Raw genomic sequence first — 21,614 nt, 5'->3', positions numbered from 1 at the left:
TAAAATGATTTTGGCTAATAAATTGATTTAGGCTATAAAACTATAAGCAAAGTAATCAGTGATCTCCTTTCTTTTAAAACAGTTTCAACGTATCAGCAAAATCCAATATTGTCTACCCTGAGAATGAGGCATCATGGTATTTGCTTTATTAAAAATGATGTTCAGTAAAAACCCCAAACATTAGGCATTAGCATGTCCTCAAACAGATTCAATTACTGTTGTTCATTATCCCTACACATGCAGAAATAAGACAAAATTAATCATTCCTCGTTTCCAAAATGTTTTTTTAAAGCAATGATTACAGAATAGTGTGAACAGTAATAATATGCATTCAATTTTTTATATAATCTAATTCGGAGTGATTACATTTCTACACAAAGCTTGTAATTGTTTTTTCTTTTTCAATTACGCCGGAGGGTTTTGTGATCGATACAGTGAAATAGCCAGGCGTGAATAACATCACCATAAATAGTTGAGCAACAGAGAGAGAGAGCGTGCAAGTGGGCGACCGGTAGATTATGTGTGCTAATGGAGCCAATGTGAGTTCAGTGACATGGAGACGAGCGGGCAGGTCAGGTCAGGCCAGCATGCGTATCTGTGTGGCCCTAGACAAGAGCTGAGCTCAGGGAGTTAGTTTAAGAAGGGATTCGGCCCCTCTCATTCTCCGCCATATCAAGAGATTATGCCGTATTACAAAGAAATACCTGGATTTAGTTTGCAAGGTGATCCCTAGCCTGCTTATTTGGTGTCTGTATCTTTTCATGCCTGTTTTCCCTCATGACCTGATCTCCGGAGTGACCCTGTACTCCCGCTCCTGGATTCACTCCTTATTTGCTTCCTATTTCCTTCATGATGGGTCTTTAAATGTCAGATTTCAGTCTTTATTGGAGTATGTGACAGTCTTCTTTCCTCTGGCAGGCCACAGGGAGTCAACAGTGATGCTAATCAATACAAATATCCAAATCGAAGAAACTTTTTTTTGCTTTTCATATCTTGAAAGCAGCTTTTTTCTCCCTCTTCTTTCTCTGTGTCTTTCATCTTTTTCTGTCAGTGGGACTGCAATGATTGATCTAATGGCATGGTCATAACGCTTCTATTTCTGAGCTAATTGGTTAAGTAAATTGGCAAATCTGGCAATTGTTAACTATATTCTCTTACTCTTTTGGGATGAGAGAATGGACGTAATAGATATAGAACAGATAGGGTTCCAGTCTCTTACACAGACTTGCTCAAAATGTTAATAAATACTTTTAAAAACTGAGAAACATTGTTACAACTTCCCTGAATGGTTTAATTGCTTAACACAATAATTGCAGGTAACAAGATAATTCCTTTATGTTGTGAAATTTAGCCTAATATGGCTTGTTTATCACCACTCGATGCATCGCTTTATTTCAGGTTAATATCTCTTTATTTTCATTTCTTTGGTGGTCGCGGGTCAATGGAAAATGATCGATACTGCTTAAAAGTATATTAAGGGTTGGAGCCGTGGCGTTGGATCTAAATCTTTCATGGGTTTTACCAATTAATCGGTGCCGATAGTTGCCAACAGGTTTTATTTATTTATTTTGTATTTCTCTATGTACCTCTGTGGCCACCTCTCATCATTGACAACATTCATCCATATTTTTATCTTCACTTCACTGTATATTTTGATAATCTTGTTTTCATAATTGAAGCGAGAGCATGCAAAGAAAAATGCGAAAAACGTGCGCCATCAGCATATACATCGCCATTTTCCACTTCATGTCTTGTGAATAATAATAAACCTTACTCCTCATTAAACCTCATCTGGTGAAATATACTTATACAAAATCAATGAATGTAAAGGCTATAAAAGGCTTAATTTGGTAAATACACAAATACAGATCATTGTAATAGAGCCAGTTCTCCATTTCAAAATAAGAGGCCCTGATGTGCTTTGGCCTTGTTTTTTTTTTTTTTTTTTGTTTTTTTTTTTATACCATTTTCTCCCCAATTTGGCATGCCTTTTCCCACTGCTTACTAGGTCCTCATGGTGGCGCGGTTACTCACCTCAATCCGGGTGGCGGAGGACAAGTCTCAGTTGCCTCCGCTCCTGAGACAGTCAATCTATGTATCTTATCACGTGACTCGCTGTGCATGACACGGTGGAGACTCACAGCATGTGGAGACTCATGCTATTCTCCGCGATCCACGCACAGCTTACCACGCTCCCCATTGAGAGCGAGAACCCCTAATTGCGACCATGAGGAGGTTACCCCATGTGACTCTACCCTCCCTAGCAACCGGGCCAATTTGGTTGCTTAGGAGACCTGGCTGGAGTCACTCAGCGACTCCAGGGGTGGTAGTCAGCGTCACTACTCGCTGAGCCACCGAGGCCCCCTTTTGGGCTTGTTTTTAGTTAAAATCAAATCGTAATTTTTGTCAGGTTATTACTGGAATTTTGGTTGAACAATAAACTTCTTTCGGGTTTTATTCATTTTCGACTCTTTTAGCCTCTATTTTTGTGCAGATCAGAGTAAGGAAAGATTTTGTTTTTAACTATCGACCGATTAATCGGTTATCAGCCTTTTCCACCACCTTAGTTATCGTATCGGCAAAATCCACAATCGGTCAACCTCTAGTGCATAGTTTTGCGAAGTTATTTAAATTTCGGTGCTGTATTGGAATAATGTTAAAGGCCAAAGTATACCTTGGTGTTCTGCGTTTCCACGTGGGCGTAACCGCGGACTGAATGCGTGCAGCCTATTTTTTTTAAACATCCGGGAAATCTGCATCTTAGCGCGTTGTCACGCTTCGAATGTGTCCATATGGGCTTATCGAAAGAGTGTACTTAGAATGTAAAGCTGAGCCTTTGTACGAGACGTAACGGGATGCGGAAAAACAAAGTATACCCTAAGGTGTTGTATACGACAAAGCTTACTAATTTAAGGATTATGACTTACCCTTTATGGTTTGCTTCATGCAAATTTAAAAAAGCTGTTTTCATTCGGTTTGGCTTCTTCCCTATTTTATTTTCGGCATGAATGCCTGACAGGTCGTAATAACAAATGCCCCACTTTGATGTAGGGTGCTCTTGAAGGCAGCAAGAAAACGCTCTATAAAGGGATAACACAGTCAAGCAAACCCTGGAAGAGCAGATGTGTGTTGATGGCGTGACCGATGCTTTCGCTTTTCTTTCACAGTACTAAAGAAGATGAATTCTGTGTGTCCATCCAGCCTGCGGTAGGAGAGCTACTGCTGCCCATCACGATGAGTGAACCGGACTTCACCAAAGAGCAAGGTAACACAAACACATCTCAGCACTTCCACAACTCAACACTGCTGCTGTAAACATCTACAAGCAACATTTAAACACCTCTAATATACTGCATCTGTGTAAACAGCTACTGACCACATTTGTTATTTATGTATTTGCTCTAAAATGGCTTGAAAGGGGGATTATTCTGTCATTATTACTGAGTAGAATCAAATTGTGTAATGCATGAAGCGAATTATAGTAGGAATTGAGATAAACCTGTTTTTCTCTAAATGAACACAAGGCATATAGCAATATTTACCTACAATTTTTTTTTTTTTTGTACCAAAACAGGAAGCTTGTTTTTCTGTGAACATTTAAGTCATGACGCACACAGATCATTAAACCAGAGTTGTTTTTTAACTGATTATCTTAATTGGACAGTTTAATTCACAGAAATAAATCAAACTTAAAAGCTACTGGGCCTCAACAAGTCAATTAAGTCCCCAGACCCCCCTCTGAGACCCCCACACACCGCTTTGATATCTGCGTGAGATGTTCAGTTGATGAATAGACTGAGTGCTGATGGCAGGTGTGCACTGCAGAAAAACAATATAAAGCAGCTCTTTACATTTAAATCTGTTTATTTAAGTGCACACACACTAGTCTTTCCTATAATACTGTCCCTCTGAATATAACCACTGATGCACAAAAGCAGACAGGCAAATCTGACACACACTTCACATGTGCTGCACTGCCAGCATCTCCTCTGAAGGCCAACACAAGTTGTCCATGGAGATTTAGCCCAGACGTGCTTGACCTGTTCACCGCAGTAACCCGGGGAGCTGGAAACTAAGTGGTTAAGCTGGAAATGGTAGTTTTTGACAAAGTGGATGATCTGATTCCTTTTTTTTTTTTTTTTTATCTGCTTTTTAGCTGTTCACATTCCTGTCATGCATGTCAAAGAAATAGTTCACCCAAAAATTAAACTTCTGTCATTATGTACTCACATTAATGTAATTCCAAACCCATGTGATGTTTGTTTTCCATGGAACACAACATGAGTTCTTTTGCAGAATGCCTCTAGCTACTCTTTTCCACACAGAGGATGTGGAGGTGGGGTCTGTTGAGCTCCAAAAATGACTGAAAAGCACCAGAGAAGTGTCATAAAAGTAGTCCATGTATCAAGATGCATCAAACATGGTGCAGTGTGTTTTCACATGCCACATTTGAATGAGATGTGAGAGCTATGGCAACAAATATTTTGAGTGAATAATGATTTAAATTTCAGTCTGTTCCTCACATGCACCAGAAGACTTGAATTTTATATTATATTATATTGTATTGTAATATATATATTTTCATCATGTGTCCAGTAGTGTTGGTTATTCATGTTTTTGAGATGTTAAAAACATTACAGCTTATTATCTGTAAAGCTGTATAAATAATTTTATTCAAAGTAATGGCCGGCATCTTCCAATCACTGCCAACCATGTTAAAATAAAATGTTGCGTTACAAAATTCAGAAACTATGTACTGATTATCATTGTCCCATGTCTGCAAAACATGTTGAGTGGTCCAATCATCATCTGAAGCCTGAAACTGAACTTAGCTGCATACCTAGCTGCACCCTTGCTCCAAATTTATGACTTAACCTCCAGTGTGCTGTCTGTCTGCACTGGACTCAGAACAGTTTGAAATGCACCTTATTTTCATCCTAACTCCATATAAAGTATCTGAAAGCAACATTTTCAGCTTTTGGATGAACACATTGATTCTCAATGTGAAAATTCCCAGTAAATATATGGGAATGCATTTACTTATGTTAATGAGTAGAACCGTATTGTACAGTGATAACAAAATAAAACAATATATATATATTAAAATGAAGCTAAATGACCCACAGACGTGTTAATGTTGAAAGTTATTAAACTTGTTTTACGTGTTTTTTAAACTTTTGAGGGAATAAGGGTCCATTTTCCTCATATGTGGACTTAATTTTTATTAGCGCGCTGACGCGCGAAAAACCTATGTTTTTTTTAAAGCGGCATATCAAACGAAACTAGAAACACTACACTTTAAAACCAAACAGGTTTCAATCAAAGAACTTAGAGGTTTCTTACTGGAGGCACTTTTGTTGGCTCTGCGCCCGTAGGAGCGCCTCACGGAAATCGATGTCATGTTGTCACTTGACGCCGTGCACCAGAAATTGAAACCTTAAATTACATTGTAGAGTGTTGTGAACAGTACTCGGTCGGTTTGAATTCATTTAAATTATGCGTTGCTTAAAGCGAAGCCAAAATACAATGTCCATATATGTGGACGTGGGGTCGCATGAGGTTAAAATTCACACTGTTTTAGTATTGTCCCATGATGTAAACATTAAATATGTTAACATGTTTTAAATGATCACTTATTACCCTTACCTGTGTAAAGTTATATACAATATTACAACTTCGATGCCATAATAACATAGTGCTGGTAAACCCTGTAATCTGGTAAATGCTATATTATACCACTAAATCCCAGATTTGATCACACTAAAATCATGTTAACACACATACAGTGGTGTGAAAAAGTGTTTGCCCCCTTCCTGATTTCTTATTTTTTTGCATGTTTGTCACACTTAAATGTTTCAGATTATCAAACAAGTTTAAATATTAGTCATAGATAACACAAGTAAACACAAAATGCAGTTTTTAAATGAAGGTTGTTATTATTAAGGGAAAACAAAATCCAAACCTACATGGCCCTGTGTGAAAAAGTGATTGCCCCCTAAACCTAATAACTGGTTGGGCCACCCTTAGCAGCAACAACTGCAATCAAGCGTTTGTGATAACTTGCAATGAGTCTTTTACAGCGCTGTGGAGGAATTTTGGCCCACTCATCTTTGCAGAATTGTTGTAATTCAGCCACATTGGAGAGTTTTCGAGCATGAACTGCCTTTTTAAGGTCATGCCACAGCATCTCAATAGGATTCAGGTCAGGACTTTGACTAGGCCACTCCAAAGTCTTCATTTTGTTTTTCTTCAGCCATTCAGAGGTGGATTGCTGGTGTGTTTTGGATCATTGTCCTGCTGCAGAACCCAAGTTCGCTTCAGCTTGAGGTCACGAACAGATTCGAACAGACACGAACAGACATTCTCCTTCAGGATTTTTTGGTAGACAGCAGAATTCATGGTTCCATTTATCACAGCAAGTCTTCCAGGTCCTGAAGCAGCAAAACAGCCCCAGACCATCACACTACCACCACCATATTTTAATGCTGGTATGATGTTCTTTTTCTGAAATGTGGTGTTACTTTTACGCCAGATGTAATGGGACACACACCTTCCAAAAAGTTCAACTTTTGTCTCGTCAGTCCACAGAGTATTTTCCCAAAAGTCTTGGGGATCATCAAGATGTTTTCTGGCAAAAATGAGATGAGCCTTAATGTTCTTTTTGCTCAGCAGTGGTTTTCGTCTTGGAACTCTGCCATGCAGGCCATTTTTGCCCAGTCTCTTTCTTATGGTGGAGTCATGAACACTGACCTTAACTGAGGCAAGTGAGGCCTGCAGTTCTTTGGATGTTGTTGTGGGGTCTTTTGTGACCCCTTGGATGAGTCGTCGCTGCGCTCTTGGGGTAATTTTGGTCAGCTGGCCACTCTTGGGAAGGTTCACCACTGTTCCATGTTTTTGCCATTTGTGGATAATGGCTCTCACTGTGGTTCTCTGGAGTCCCAAAGCTTTAGAAATGGCTTTATAACCTTTTCCAGACTGATAGATCTCAATTACTTTCTTTCTCATTTGTTCCTGAATTTCTTTGGATCTCGGCATGATGTCTAGCTTTTGAAGATCTTTTGGTCTACTTCACTTTGTCAGACAGGTCCTATTTAAGTGATTTCTTGATTGAGAACAGGTGTGGCAGTAAATAGGCCTGGGTGTGGCTAGAGAAATTGAACTCAGGTGTGATAAACCACAGTTAAGTTATGTTTTAACAGGTGGGGCAAACACTTTTTCACACAGGGCCATGTAGGTTTGGATTTTGTTTTCCCTTAATAATAACAACCTTCATTTAAAAACTGCATTTTGTGTTTACTTGTGTTATCTTTGACTAATATTTAAACTTGTTTGATGATCTGTAACATTTAAGTGTGACAAACATGCAAAAAAATAAGAAATCAGGAAGGGGGCAAACACTTTTTCACACCACTGTATAATGTTTATGTCTTGTGGCTACACTTTTGAAATGGTTTATATTTTAACATTTAAGGACTAGCCCCATTCACTTCCATTGTAAGTGCCTTACTACAACTGTTATTTTTTCAGTAAAATTATTATTTTTTTGGTAAACAACATTATGCAACAAATGCTGACGATTGAGCTAAACTTGCATTGAGCTATGTTTTTTTTTTTTTTTTTTTTAAGTTAAAGTTCAACATTTCTAATCAAATATATCCCAGTTAATAAAACTATACAGACACGGAAGAACAGAAGCCAAGAAAAGAAAAGCTTGTTTTGGCTTTTAGCTGGCTTGTTTAAATGCCTTTTGGGATCAGAACACACACACCTGGCCTGTTCGAATACCTCTCTCCGCTTTACGTTAACATTAGTCCCACATAATGAAGTAGACACACTTCGAAAGAAACAGCGGGTTTGATTTTTCATTTGCGCTCAATGTATTCCTGCCTTGTCTTTTTAGAGAGTGTCTATACCTTCACTCGGGACAACACACACACACACACCTTAATGAGTGAAGAGAGTGCTTCCCGCCTCACTATTTACAGATGAGGAACAGTAAGGCGCTTTTTATAGCCAATCATTTATTCTTAATTGGGTGCTGTGGCAAAGGCTTTTAGCATAAGCCGTGCTATATTCATTTACTCCACGTCTACAATAGAGCCTAATGGACAGATTTAAGACATTACATGAGCACTCTCCAAAACCTCGCCCCCTGAATGAGAGTGTGTGCGTTTGCATGTATCACTGTGCGCTCTCACATTCTCGACGTTTGAAAGCCGCGCTGAAGTGGCTTGACGTTTGTGCCTTTCAGAGGGAAAAGCACCCGCTCTGTCTGTTTTTTTTAAATGAAACACAACATTCTAATTTAGTCCAGTTTGGACGCATTAAGCGTTGTATTGTGTGTTTTGTTGAAGAAGCTTGTTAAGGAACAGCGGTACGCTGCTTTTATGCGCTTGTTACCGCTCGACGAGGCTTATTCACGCCGTCTCTGGCTAATGTCCTGCACGGCCACCGTGTTTTTCTGCTCGTGTTAGTCTTAATCAAGTCTAGTGCTCCAGTGCATCTTACAAATATCACATGCTCTTACTGAGGGTTGAAATGATTTTAACCTTCTGCACCCTTCGTTCCGCACTCGTCAAACGGTAAATATGACCGAATGCACACACAAACGGATACAAGTTTCCAAAAAGCTTTTGCAGACATTTCTGTATCTCTTCCCTCTATTTTAAGTTCCTCAAGTTAAATTCAGTTTAAGTAACTGAAGTTTTAACCCTAGAATGCATGACCAAAAAACCTACAGGAATGCATAGAGAGCGTCAAAATTACCGTTATTGGTTTCAATGGATTTCTGCCAAGAAAAGGTGTCCTGTTTATATCTTCATCTTGAAGAATTTAAGAATTAGATCATTCACAACTGTTTTAATGTTTAATTCATGTTGATTTGTTCACTTTTAATGTTTTAAAATTAAAAGATAAAATTCAGTATTCTTTAAAATAATTGCAACTTTTCTCGAACCGACTCTTTCTGAGCCTTTATCACAAACACATTCAAAATATCTAATAGTGCAGAAAGCTTTCTCCACTGGAATTTTCTAAACCTTATCTGATTCTCAATAAAACACCAAATAACTACACAATACTTGACAAATAGTTCAAGCACAGCCTTGTCTGTAGTCTGGATCATCATCATCATCATCATCACCTGAGTACTCTGATTTTGACTCCAAAGCCATTATGGGTACCTCATTGAACATTTCCAAAGCATCATGTGCTGCATATGCGAGCATATTTTGCAAATAGTTCACCTGCTAATAGTTTGCTTGCTAGCTGATTTAGAATATTTGAATGTGTATGCATCAAAATCTGTCATATATATTTTTTTAAAGTTTAAAAATCCAGTATTTTCAGATAAAACTTACCAACTTGCTAACTAGCTGCCTAAGTATTAGCTTTAGTAGTTTGTTAGCTAGCTGATTTAAAATATAATTTACAATATCAGAATGTCAGTGCTTCAAAATGTATCTGTAACAAATTTTAAAAAGTTGAAACTTTTTTGACCCCCTTTATGCAGTCTTGGGGTAGTGATTGAAATTTTTTATTTTTTCTGAAACTATTACCAAGAAATATGAAAATAACATTGGTGAGATTTTTGAGGCTTTCATGGAAAATCAAGGGATTCATATTTTTATTGATAAATCTTTATCAAGACCTCTTTGGGTCAGTTTGACCTCCTTTTTGCATTCTAGAGTTAAAGGGATAGTTCTCCAAAAAATTATCTTTTATGAAATCATTTATTGACCCTTAAGTTGTTCAAAATCAATATGATTTTCTTTCTTCTGTGGAACACAAAATAAGAGATTTTGAAGAATTTCCAAGCTGCTGTTTTCCAGACAATTAAAGCATATTGTGGCCAGTGGTTGTCAAGAATGGACAAAAGGCATATCTTAAAATTACCACAAAATAGTTCATTTGACTTATGCAATATATTCTAAGTCTTCTAAAGCCATACAATAGCTTCAGCCCAAAGTATACTTAGGTCAGAACCCTGAGCGTCCGCGTACAGGACGCATGAGAGTGCTCGAGCACTGAAGACGTGCAGCCAGATCTTTCTAACCGTGCTTACTCTGAAGGTGCCGAATGCACATGCGCTTGGAATTATTTGGACTGTTTAGTGAGTCCACAAGGTGGCAATACTCACAGTTGAGCCGTTACTTTAACAAAGCGCCAGAAGGTGTAATCACCGCTAAACAATGGGAGATGAAGGTGGAAACAACAACAGTGGATGTGCACGTCAAGAGAATGCTGCATTTGTATAACTCGAGCCTGAAGGAATATAAAGGCATGTTTATGGGTCTAAACTCCAGAAGAGAAATAGTCAAGTACCTCATAGCATTCGTAGCGAGTCAAATTGAAGGGCTGGCGTTCGACTGTACGCATATGGTAAGCATTCGCATCAAAACTGGAGTATACTTTGAGCTTTAATGTAAGGAACAGACTGTAATGTAAGTCGATATTAAATGAAAATCTTCTCTACTACTATAGCTCTCAATTCCCATGAATACTCCCAAATGTGTTTTGATTTGGTGCATCATTTATGATACTTTTATGGTGATACATTTTTTTGCATGTTTAAAAAAAGTAGTAGTAGTGAACTCTTTTTAGAGCCATTGAAGAAAGAAAATTAAACAGGTTTATAACAACATGAGGGTGAGTAAATGATTGTCATTTTGGGGTAAACTCCTTTAAAGACTTAGTTAGCGGCTAATATCTGTATATTTGTCTCTCAACTCTACAAACAATCAACTGCTGTTATATTTAACAGTGTTGCAAAACAGAGCCATGGCCTAGCATTTAGTGTAGGTCTCATGCGAGTTTGAAAATTAATAACTTTTTTTTTCCCGAATTTTTAAAATATTAATATTTAAAACATTTTTAAAAAATCAGATTACTTCTCAAAGTCTTGTTTTAATGTGGAGAAATCTGCTGAAACTCATCAATATTTATTCCATCGCTCAGGTAAGCTTTTGGGCATGAACGAGTCGTCTGCAACCATCACTATGATGCCAGAAGACACCTCCAGCCAATCAGTAAACAGGAAAGTGGTGTCTGTCGCCAACTTGGGTGTGGTTCCATCCAATCAGGACAACATACACAGGTAAACATATAAAAAATAGCATTTTTCTTGAAAGGAATCCTAAATAAATTCAGTAATCTGATCTGCTTTCTGATTCCAATATTGTCTTTTTTCCTTCTCTTCTGATTTCCTCTTAATTTGACACTGTTTATGGCCCTATATTTTTTTATATTTGTTTAACAGATTTTTTTTTTTCACCTCTTCAAGGCCTTCAGTCATTGTTTTTGGTATGCATCTTATCTAGCTGTACTTCGGGGACAAATGTGTTCACAGAATCTTGATAGAAATTGACTAAATTAGACAAAACCTCCCTTTGGGAACATCTTCAAAGTATTTACAGACTATTTGCCACAGGACGTCCCTCTGACTTTGTGAAGGACTTTAAAAGCAAAAACTTTCATATGCCTGCACACACACACACATACATATACAATAGAGCTTGCTGACGCACAGACACATTTATTTGTCTCTCTCTCTCTAATCTACACAAACACAGTGGCGTTTGGTCTGGACTTTGAGCTCTCCGGAGGAAGGTAATATAGTAATTTAATTATAAAATATGAGAGAATATGAAAGCACCTTGAGGGACATTAGAATTTTCCTCACAAGGACATGCAGCGCACTGACTGAGTGGAAATCAATGGCCGCAGGTCCATGGAAAAGACCTATATTTCATTTAGAATATGCAGTCTGGCAAATGAGAGCATGTCATCAATCACAGGACTGTTTCTTAACAGACATACAGTACCAGTGAAAACGGCCAAATGTTTTACAGTTTAAAACAATGTTGCAACATAGTTACATTGCAAGTGAATTAACTGGTTCACACACACACACACACGTGCTAATAGGTAAACAGAAATCGATGTGAATCGGATGCACAGTTCATTTGAGTGGTCATTCAGTGTTAGAACATTTGAATGAGGATGTTTCAAGTTCTAAACTCCCAACTGGTGTCATCTTTAACCTTAAATCAATGGCTACAGTTTCATCTAGTGACCCTTTTTGTGGAATTCCAACATTGTGAGACTCAATAAATGGTCTCTATTTCCAGCTTGATGCCTTGTTTATAGCAGTATACTTTTGTTTTGATGGACATCTCTAACAAATACATGAGGTATGGACTTATCATTGTATTGGTCATGTGCACACACAGATGCACACTTTATGCAGTTGATGGTACTTGCTGATTTGAGATAGCTTAATGGACACTGTACTTTTTTGTGGGTTGCAGTTCTTTTACGCAGCAGCAGGGGGCAGCACTGCTTCTGCCTATAGCCACAGCAGGAGAATGCAGGAAATCCAGGGGCAGCTTTTAAATAAGCTTGTAAAACAGAAGTTTGTTTCTGTCGGTCTCTAGATAAGGGAAAGAAAACATGCTGTCCTCTCTGTTGCTAAACGGAGACTGAACAAACAGATGGATGATATAAGATGCTGTGACACACATGTACCTCAATAGCCTTTGAGTGTGTTTATGGGAAATACTGCTGTTAAGTGTGGTGTAACAGACTTCAGCTTTGGATAAATTTAAGATGACAACGTTGAACAATGTAGGGATGTGCAAAACAACTTATTTCCAAAATCGACTTGTCGTGGGTTGTCTGAATGACTAGTAGACTAGTCTTAAAGGGATAGTTCATCCAAACATGAAAATTCTCGTCATTTACTCACCTTCATGCAATCTCAGATGTCTGTTGACTTTTTTTCTTCTGCAGAACACAAGTGAAGATTTTTAGAAGAATATTCAAGCTCTGTGGGTCCATACAATACAAGTCAACAGGGTCTAAAACTTTTAAGCTCAAAAAGCACATAAAGGCAGCATAAAAGTAATCCATAAGACTCCAGTGGTTAAATCTATATCTTCTGAAGGATATGAAAGGTGTTGATAAGAAACAGATCAATATTTAAGTCCTTTTTTACTACAAATTCTTCTCACTGCCCAGTAGGTGCAAAAGAAGTAGGTGAAAAAGTGAAAGTGGAGATTGGTAGTAAAGGAAAGGTTTACATATTGATCTGTTTCTCACCCACATTTAACGTATTACTTACTAGCTCAGCAATATTCTCTTCGAACTGTTGCTCCGCCATAACAGTACTTGACTTGAAAGAGGAAGCTATTGAACTGGAATAAATACATTTAGATATGCAACTTTGCTGAGAGGGCTTTAACATGCTGTTTTAGCGGTAACTGTCTGCACTCTTAAGAAGTTAAGTTTCTAAATCAATCCATTTTAAAATGCTGCCATTAAAATGATTAAAGATAAAGAAAACTTATAGATAAACGCATAGTAGTCTCTAGTACATGTGCAGTTGATACTTATTTAAAATGCAGAACAAGATGTTCTTGATCCACAAGTTCCGATCGGATTTTGTAGAAAAACACTAAACAACAGGTGGAACAACATCTGTCCCTTTTTAAAATGCAGATCGGAGTTCATCAAGGGTTTGTGCTCTGCCCTTTTGCTTTCCTTGCATGTTCTTCACTTTTATTCTCACAAAGTTGTCACAGTTCCCTTGAGAAGAGCTTAATGATCTCACCAGGACATTGTGTTTCATGTCCATTTCTGTCAAATTAGATGCATGTTCTTGTTATTTAGTTGTGCACTTTTATCCTCCTATGTGTTAGTAACCTACAGTATGTGTTAGTGTGGGAAATGTATGTGTGTGAGAGGAAGAGAGGCTTGTCCTTTATTTTTCAGAGGGACAGCTGGTCATCTGGTCACTCAGATTAACCTCTATTAGTACAGAGGACTCTTAAAACACACACACACACACACAAACATACTTGGCACAACCATTTGGCAACTGATGACCAAAACCCTCTCTGCAGATGTGAGGACAAAGAGAGAAGAAAAATGTGAGGACGTAGTGGAATAAGATGCCACACATAGGGGCTGTTCACACAGGACACATTCTTGCATTTAAAAACAGCTAGACGCAGAGAAATAGAAGTGAACGTCTTTTAACTTAACATGGCATCATAACAGCACTCATGGCACGAGACAATAAAAAAAGAGAAGATCATATGTCTTAAATGATCATAAGTCTTATTATCCTGCTTATTATAAGAATACTTGACAAAATAAATAAGTTAAAACAAAATATTGATTTTAGTTGAAATTACATTATTATGTGAGAAGAAAGATACAGCGGAGTCTCCAGAAACAGCAGAATTCCACCTCCGGTTGGCCTCGAAGTTCTGTTTTTGTTTATATTTTGAACCCCCCCCCCCCCCCCCCCCATCTGACTGCTCATTATTCCACTTATTACACGACTACCTGCCAAATAAATAAATAAGTGGACATAAAATACTGAATTGATTTAAGTTGTAAGTACTTTATTAGCTTATTTTTAGAGATCGTTGAGTGATACAAGTAGGAAAGATAGTAATACCTGGATAACCGGTCTGATATCACTTTATCCTCGAATGTGCGGTCATTATTCAGAAATATCAGACCGCTGGATGGTGCGATTGACCAATCAGAATCGAGTATTCCAGAGAGCCTTGTAATAATGACATGTATGCTTTTGCAAAAGTATACTAGACATTATCCTTTACATATTGCACTGTATTTACTCATAATTAGCTAAAAAAAAAAAAATGTAGATACCATCTTCTGCTAATCTCAAAATGGCCAAGTATCTATCGATAACTATCACTAGTAAAAAAATTTTGTGATCTACAAATCTGACCGATAACTGTTGTGCGTCCACAATCCAGTCTTTAAAGTTTAATAAAGAAGCAGCAGTCATTTAGTCTCGCTCTCTGTCTCTCTCTGATTAGGAGCAAGTGTGTGCGTGCATGCGTGCGTGCATGCGTGCATGTGGATCGATGGCGGTCCGGCAGGCCAGCACCAGGGTTCTGCTTTGCTTTTCTTCACACAGCCTCAATTAATCCAGTTCAGAGGCCCAGTGGCGACAGACCAGAATACCAATGACCCATTTACTGCCTCAACTACAGCGTATAATACACACACACACACACACACACACACACTGGGCAGAGCTGCTGTGGCTGTGTGTGTGTTTTATAGTTTTTTGAAAAATGAGGGACAGATAGAGTTAAACAGAATTACTCTCCACCATCAGAAGACCCTGTAGCTGTAAATCTCTGTTTGTTTGTGTCTATATTTATGTAAGTAAGTTTAGAGTCAACTGAAATAATGTGAATCAAGTGGCTTTGGGTTATTACATGCAGACACACACACACTGTGCCTCAGGGCCGTGTTAAGTGTGTGTGTGTGTGTGTGTGTGTGTGTGTGTGTGTGTAAAAAACACTTTTATAAAGTGACTCATTAGTAGGGCTGCAGGGACCAAGAGATCAAAGTGTCACACTGACAGCAGAGCGATATTCTGTACTAATTACACCTGTCTTTCTTTCACTTTCTTAATGTCTGTCTATTGGTATCTGTATAAATTATCTGTATCTGTCTGTTTTTATATATGTATGTCTGTCTGTCTGTCTTTTTCTGAGTTGTCATCTATGTATCGCATCTGTCTGTCTGTCTTGGCTCTTTTATATCTGTCTGTGTCCGTCCATTCATCTGTCCATCTATATCTGAATTGTCTGTCTGTCTATACCTGAATTGTCTCCTGTCTGTCTGTCTTGATCTGAGTTGTCATCTATGTATCATATCTATCTGTCTGTCTGTCTTGGCTCTTTTAAATCTGTCTGTCCATCCGTCCATCTGTTCATCTATATCTGAATTATCTCATGTCTGTCTAAATCTGAATTTATCTGTCTGTCTGTTCACCTTTTAGTCTATCTGTCTGTCTTGATATAAGTTGTCATTTAAGTATCATATCTTTCTGTCTGTCTTGGCTCTTTTATATCTGAATGCGTCTGTCTGTCTGTCTGCCATCTGTATCTGAATTGTCTCATATCTGTCTGTCTGTCTGTCTGTCTTGATCTGAGTTGTCATCTATGTATCGCATCTGTCTGTCTGTCTTGGCTCTTTTATATCTGTCTGTGTCCGTCCGTTCATCTGTCCATCTATATCTGAATTGTCTGTCTGTCTGTCTGTCTATACCTGAATTGTCTCCTGTCTTCCGGTCTGTCTGTCTTGATCTGAGTTGTCATCTATGTATCGTATCTATCTGTCTGTCTGTTTTCTGTCCATCCGTCCATCTGTTCATCTATATCTGAATTATCTCATGTCTGTCTATATCTGAATTTATCTGTCTGTCTGTATCTGAATTGTCTTCTATCTGTCTCTGATTGTCTGTCTTTATCTGAATGGTCTCATATCTGTTTGTCTGTCTATCTGTCTTTATCTGAACTGTCTCATATTTATCTATCTGTCTTTGTGTCCGTCCGTCAATATCTGAATTGTCTCCTGTCTATCTGTCGCTCTGTCTGTCTGTCTGTCTGTCTGTCTATATCTGAATTTATCTGTCTGTTCACCTTTTAGTCTATCTGTTTATCTGTCTTAATTGTCTCCTTTCTGTCTGTCTGTCTGTGCATCCGTCCATCCGTCTGTCTATATTTAAATTGTCTGTCTATCTATCTATCGGTCTGTCTGTCTGTCTAAATCTAAATTGATCTGTCTGTCTGTTCACCTTTCAGTCTATCTGTCTGTCTTTCTGATTGTCTCCTATTTATCAGACTGGTTCCATCCATCTATACCTGAATTGTCTCCTGTCTGTCTCTCTGTCTGTCTGTCTAAATCTGAATTTATCTGTCTGTCTGTTCACCTTTTAGTCTATCTGTCTGTCTTGATCTAAGTTGTCATTTATGTATCATATCTTTCTGTCTGTCTTGGCTCTTTTATATCTGAATGCGTCTGTCTGTCTGTCTGCCATCTATATCTGAATTGTCTCATATCTGTCTGTCTGTTCACCTTTCAGTCTGTCTGCATCTATGTCTGTCTGTCTATATCTGTTTTCTATATATCTATCTGTTTTCCTCTTTTATTGACAATTAAGCTTATCTATCTGTAAGTGTGTGTGTGTGTGTATACATGTTTATACTACATTGTGGGGACCAAATGTCCCCACAAGGATAGTAAAACCTGAGATCACCTACCTTGTGGGGCCCAGCCAGCAGTCCCCACAAGGGAAATGGCTTATTAAACATACTAAACGATGTTTTTTGACAATGTAAAAATGCAAAAAGGTTTCTGTGAGGTTTAGGGGTAGGGTTAGGGGATAGAAATTATTGTTAGATCTGTATAAAATCCATAAAATGCATGGAAGTCTATGGAGAGTCCACACAATGATATAAAAACAAGTTTGTGAGTGTGTGTATGTTTGTGTGTGCTGATTGTCAGATGTGACGCCCTCTCCAGTTGGTTAGCAGTATGCTCTGACGGCCCTTGTGTTTCATGCTGTCATGGCTAAATGGTGACCATTGTGCATGTGTGTGCGTATGTGACAGAGTGAGAGTTTGGGAGTGAAAGAGGGGCCCCTTGGTGGTCGGGCGGGGGGTATGAATGCTTCTCACTGCTAAATGGGGTCCCAGTGTGTGAGTGTGTGTGCTAAACGCTTCATTGTTGTATAATAGGGTGTGTAAATGGGAGGCAGATGGCAGTGTATCAGGCACGTGGGTCCCCCTCAGTGAGAGAGAGAGGGATAGACAGACAGGAAAGGAAGGTACAAGGGCGTAGAGGTTGCACGGGGTCATGTCTCCATGCTGTCAATAGAGCCGTGTGTGTGTACACCAGTGTTTCCAGTCTGTGTCATTACCACATTTACTGGATGCTGAGAATTCTCCTACTGCGCTATGGAAAGAGTTTTTTGTTCATTAGTACTGATGGTTCACTACTATTAGGCACTTTAGTAACAGCAATGATGTGAAATGCCTTGACTTTATTCACGTTGATCCTTACTGCTTAAGGAAAATATGTAAATATGTGTTCTGGTGAAGAACGAAAGTCATACACATTTGGGATGTCATGAGAGTGAGTAAATGATGAGACAATTTTCATTTTTGGGTGAACTATCCCTTTAACACCATAGCAGTGAGTAGTCTTTAACACAATCGTGCACACATGCACATACATTCGTTCACAGCATTTAAGAACAGAAAAAACATTAGTGTGCTGGAACTTATTAGAAGTTTAATTTAGCTAAATATACTTTAGTCCACTACTAAAGTATTTCTTGTCTTCTGCACAGTTAAGCGCACACCCCCACACATGCTGCGTGTGAGAGGCTACATGGTCCGAGTCTGTGATTGACAGGACTGTGTCCCCTGGCCCCTAATAGCTTCTTAATCAGACCAGATAATAGACTGCCATGCCTGTTCACCACCCACATGCACACACATCCCCCATCACTCTCCCACGTTCACATATGGATATGGTACACATGTTTTTGTACTTTTTATTAAATGTAATCTTTGAATTTTATTTTATAAACAATGTTTGAAACTTGATATACTTTAGCCACTTATTTCACTTTACTGTAAGCACATAAACATGTAATTTGTGTCATCATTACACATTTAACATTTAATTTAATATACGCCCTTTTATATAATCTGTAAAACTATGCATATACTGTGTGTGTGTGTGTGTGTGTGTGTGTGTGTGTGTATACACACACACACACACACACACACACACACACACACACACACACACACACACACACACACACACTACCGGTCAAAGGTTTTGAAACACTTGACTGAAATGTTTTTCATGATCTTAAAAATCTTTTGATTTGAAGGCGTATGCTTAAATGTTTGAAATTAGTTTTGTAGACAAAAATATAATTGTGCCACCATATTCATTTATTTCATTACAAAACTAAAATTTAATAAAAAATTAAAAAAAGGTTTTGAAATTGATGACTTGGACCAAAGAATAAAGAAAAGCAGCCAATAAGTGCCCAACATAGATGGGAACTCCTTCAATACTGTTTAAAAGCATCCCAAGGTGATACCTCAAGAAGTTGGTTGAGAAAATGTCAAGAGTACATGTCTGCAAATTCTAGGCAAAGGGTGACTACTTTGAAGATGCTCAAATATAACACAGTTTTGATTTATTTTGGATTTTGTTTAGTCACAACATAATTCCCATAGTTCCATTTATGTTATTTCATAGTTTTGATGACTGTACTATTATTCTAAAATGTGAAAAAAACAAAAACAAATTATAATTAAGAATGAGTGTTTCAAAACTTTTGACCGGTAGTGTATATACACACACACATCATCTGTACACACCTTTAAATGTATATTATATCTGCAGTTATTTTATTAATCTGTCCAAGTGCATGCTATTTTTCATTTGCAATTTATTTTATTATTACATTTTAAAAAATGTAATAAATGTATATTGTTCATCTGTAAAGTTGCATGTTTTAGTAAGCTTGCACTCCCTATTACTTTGTCATTTGTAAAGTGAATTATAACTTTAAAGCTCTCTCCAATCAACTGTCTTTAAAGGGATAATTCACCCAAAAATGAAAATTCTCTCATCACCCTCATGCCATCCCAGATGTGTATGACTTTCTCTCTTCTGCTGAACACAAATTAAGATTTTTAGAAAAATATCTCTGCTCTGTGGTTCCATACAATGCGAGTGAATGGTGACCAGAACTTTGAAGGACCAAAAATGACATAAAGGAAACATAAAAGTAATCCATAAGACTCCAGTCTTTACATCCATATCTTCAGAAGCAATATAATAGGTGTGAGAAACAGAACAGTATTTAAGTCTATTTTTACTCTAAATCTCCATTTTAACTTTCACTTTCAGATGTGAAAGTGAATCAGGTACCACATGTGAGTTTCAGATGTAAAAGTGAAAGTGGAGATTTAGAGTAAAAAGATTTAAATATTGTTCTGTTTCTCACTCACACCTATTATATCGCTTCTGAGGATATGGATTTAAACACTGGAGTCTTATGGATTATTTTTAAGTTTCCTTAATGGGATTTTTGGAGCTGCAAAAGGTCTGATCACCATTCACCATTCAGCATTGCATGGACCTACAGGGCTGAGATATTCTTCTAAAAATCTTTGTTTGTGTTCTGCTGAAGAAAGTCATACACATCTTGATAGCATGAGGGTGAGTAAATGATGAGAGAATTTAAATTTTTGGGTGAACTATCCCTTTAAAAGCAACATAATACAGATTTTGCAATGCATTTAACTTGCGTAATTTGATGTGTTTTCAAGTTAAACTGAATATTCAGTGGTAAAGAATTTAGGGCAGGACTCGGATTTTATCCATTGGGATTTGATCAAATCATGATAGTCTAATTTTTCAGCCTATGAAATGTATTGATGACATTTTTTGTCATGCCTGAATAGCCTTATATTAAAAGAAAATGTATTACGAAAGATAATGAAAACAAACTTATACAAGAATAACATGCACTGCTGAAAACCACAGACATTTATTAAGAAAGTAAATAAGATGAATTTTGAGTTTGATTTTGATTCACAAAATTTTCCCCAGCTAGCTAATGTTTTTTCCCATTTGTCTGTGTTTGTTTACAGGTTTGCGGGCAAGACTGTGAGTACGTGTTCTCTGGTCCTGGTCTCAGTCACCCTGAAGAATTCTGACGCTCTGGTCACCGTTAACACTGAGAAAACTGTGATTGGCTCTATGCTGCTGCGGCAGTTTAAAACAGCTCTGACGAACAACACCCCCTAGAAAGAGTCTCTCCAACAGAGCATAAAAAGCTAACCTTTCACACTCAAACACACTCACAAATTCAGTCAAAGAAAAAAAGTGCCATAATTTAAATGCTTATGTTATAACAAATCTTAATGATTTGGTATTGTTTGTATTTGTGTTGTGGGAAGTTATAGATGTATAATTCGGGTCAAGTGTTTGAGTGTGCACATAGACGGCTTCTTATCTGTTCCTGATATATCTGAGATTTCTGTATTCTGAAAATATTATATCAATACTGACAATTAGCAGAATATCTTTATTTAACAGCAAGTTAAATATTTCATTATTTTTTTTTTAATTAGCCTGATATATGAGCATTGTTGCCCAGTCAGCAATTTGATGTTGTCTGTCTGCTCATTGAGGGAAATGAAGCACGTATAATGTCCAAAACATTTGTTAAATTTCTCCACTTTGTGAAGTGCCTTTCCTAAGATGATTAACCCAAGTGCCCGACAGGCTCTGCCAACGAGCCCCAGTTGTTTGACTATTGCCATAATTACAATGATTAAAAAGAAGTCATACAGAAACTATAAAGCAATCTTCTTTATTTGGTTAATCTGTGTCATATTATACCATAATTTCTCTTGTTCTCTGCCATATGGAACACAAATTCAACACTTCAAAGTTCTATCCACAGAATAGCAACTGTGATGTCATTAGCTAAGCACGTGACATGCTCTCTGGTTTAAATGAAGTTGCTAATGAACAAAGAAAGGACTTTGTGTTTCTATTGAATATATTTGATTATTGCTTCTAAATTGTTCCCCACACATATCTCTATAAAATATGCTTCTTAAGAAGGGATAACGTATTAAAAAAAAATGCATCCACAGCTTGAAACTAATGTAATCATTTTAAGGCTTTATTAGATGAAGTCAGAGAAACCTAATGAGCTACAGCTACTGATTAGC

The 21,614-nt window shown here is 37.6% G+C and overlaps 1 protein-coding gene across 1 annotated transcript in view; it reads left to right on the top strand.

Moving 5' to 3' along the window:
- ap3b1a (adaptor related protein complex 3 subunit beta 1a) overlaps positions 1 to 21,300 on the top strand; it is an 86,811-nt gene extending 65,511 nt beyond the window's left edge. The window contains exons 25-27 of the mRNA XM_051681115.1: positions 3,168 to 3,265; positions 10,957 to 11,095; positions 20,523 to 21,300. Of these exons, the coding sequence (XP_051537075.1) occupies positions 3,168 to 3,265; positions 10,957 to 11,095; positions 20,523 to 20,679 (394 nt within the window). The 3' untranslated portion in view covers positions 20,680 to 21,300. The remainder of the gene's footprint in view (positions 1 to 3,167; positions 3,266 to 10,956; positions 11,096 to 20,522) is intronic.
- Positions 21,301 to 21,614: the final 314 nt, after the last annotated feature.

The sequence above is a fragment of the Myxocyprinus asiaticus genome, chromosome 40, assembly GCF_019703515.2.
Source record: "Myxocyprinus asiaticus isolate MX2 ecotype Aquarium Trade chromosome 40, UBuf_Myxa_2, whole genome shotgun sequence".
Taxonomy (NCBI): domain Eukaryota; kingdom Metazoa; phylum Chordata; class Actinopteri; order Cypriniformes; family Catostomidae; genus Myxocyprinus; species Myxocyprinus asiaticus.
Note: the sequence above shows the minus strand (reverse complement) of the source record. Positions and strands in the feature narration are given on the sequence as shown.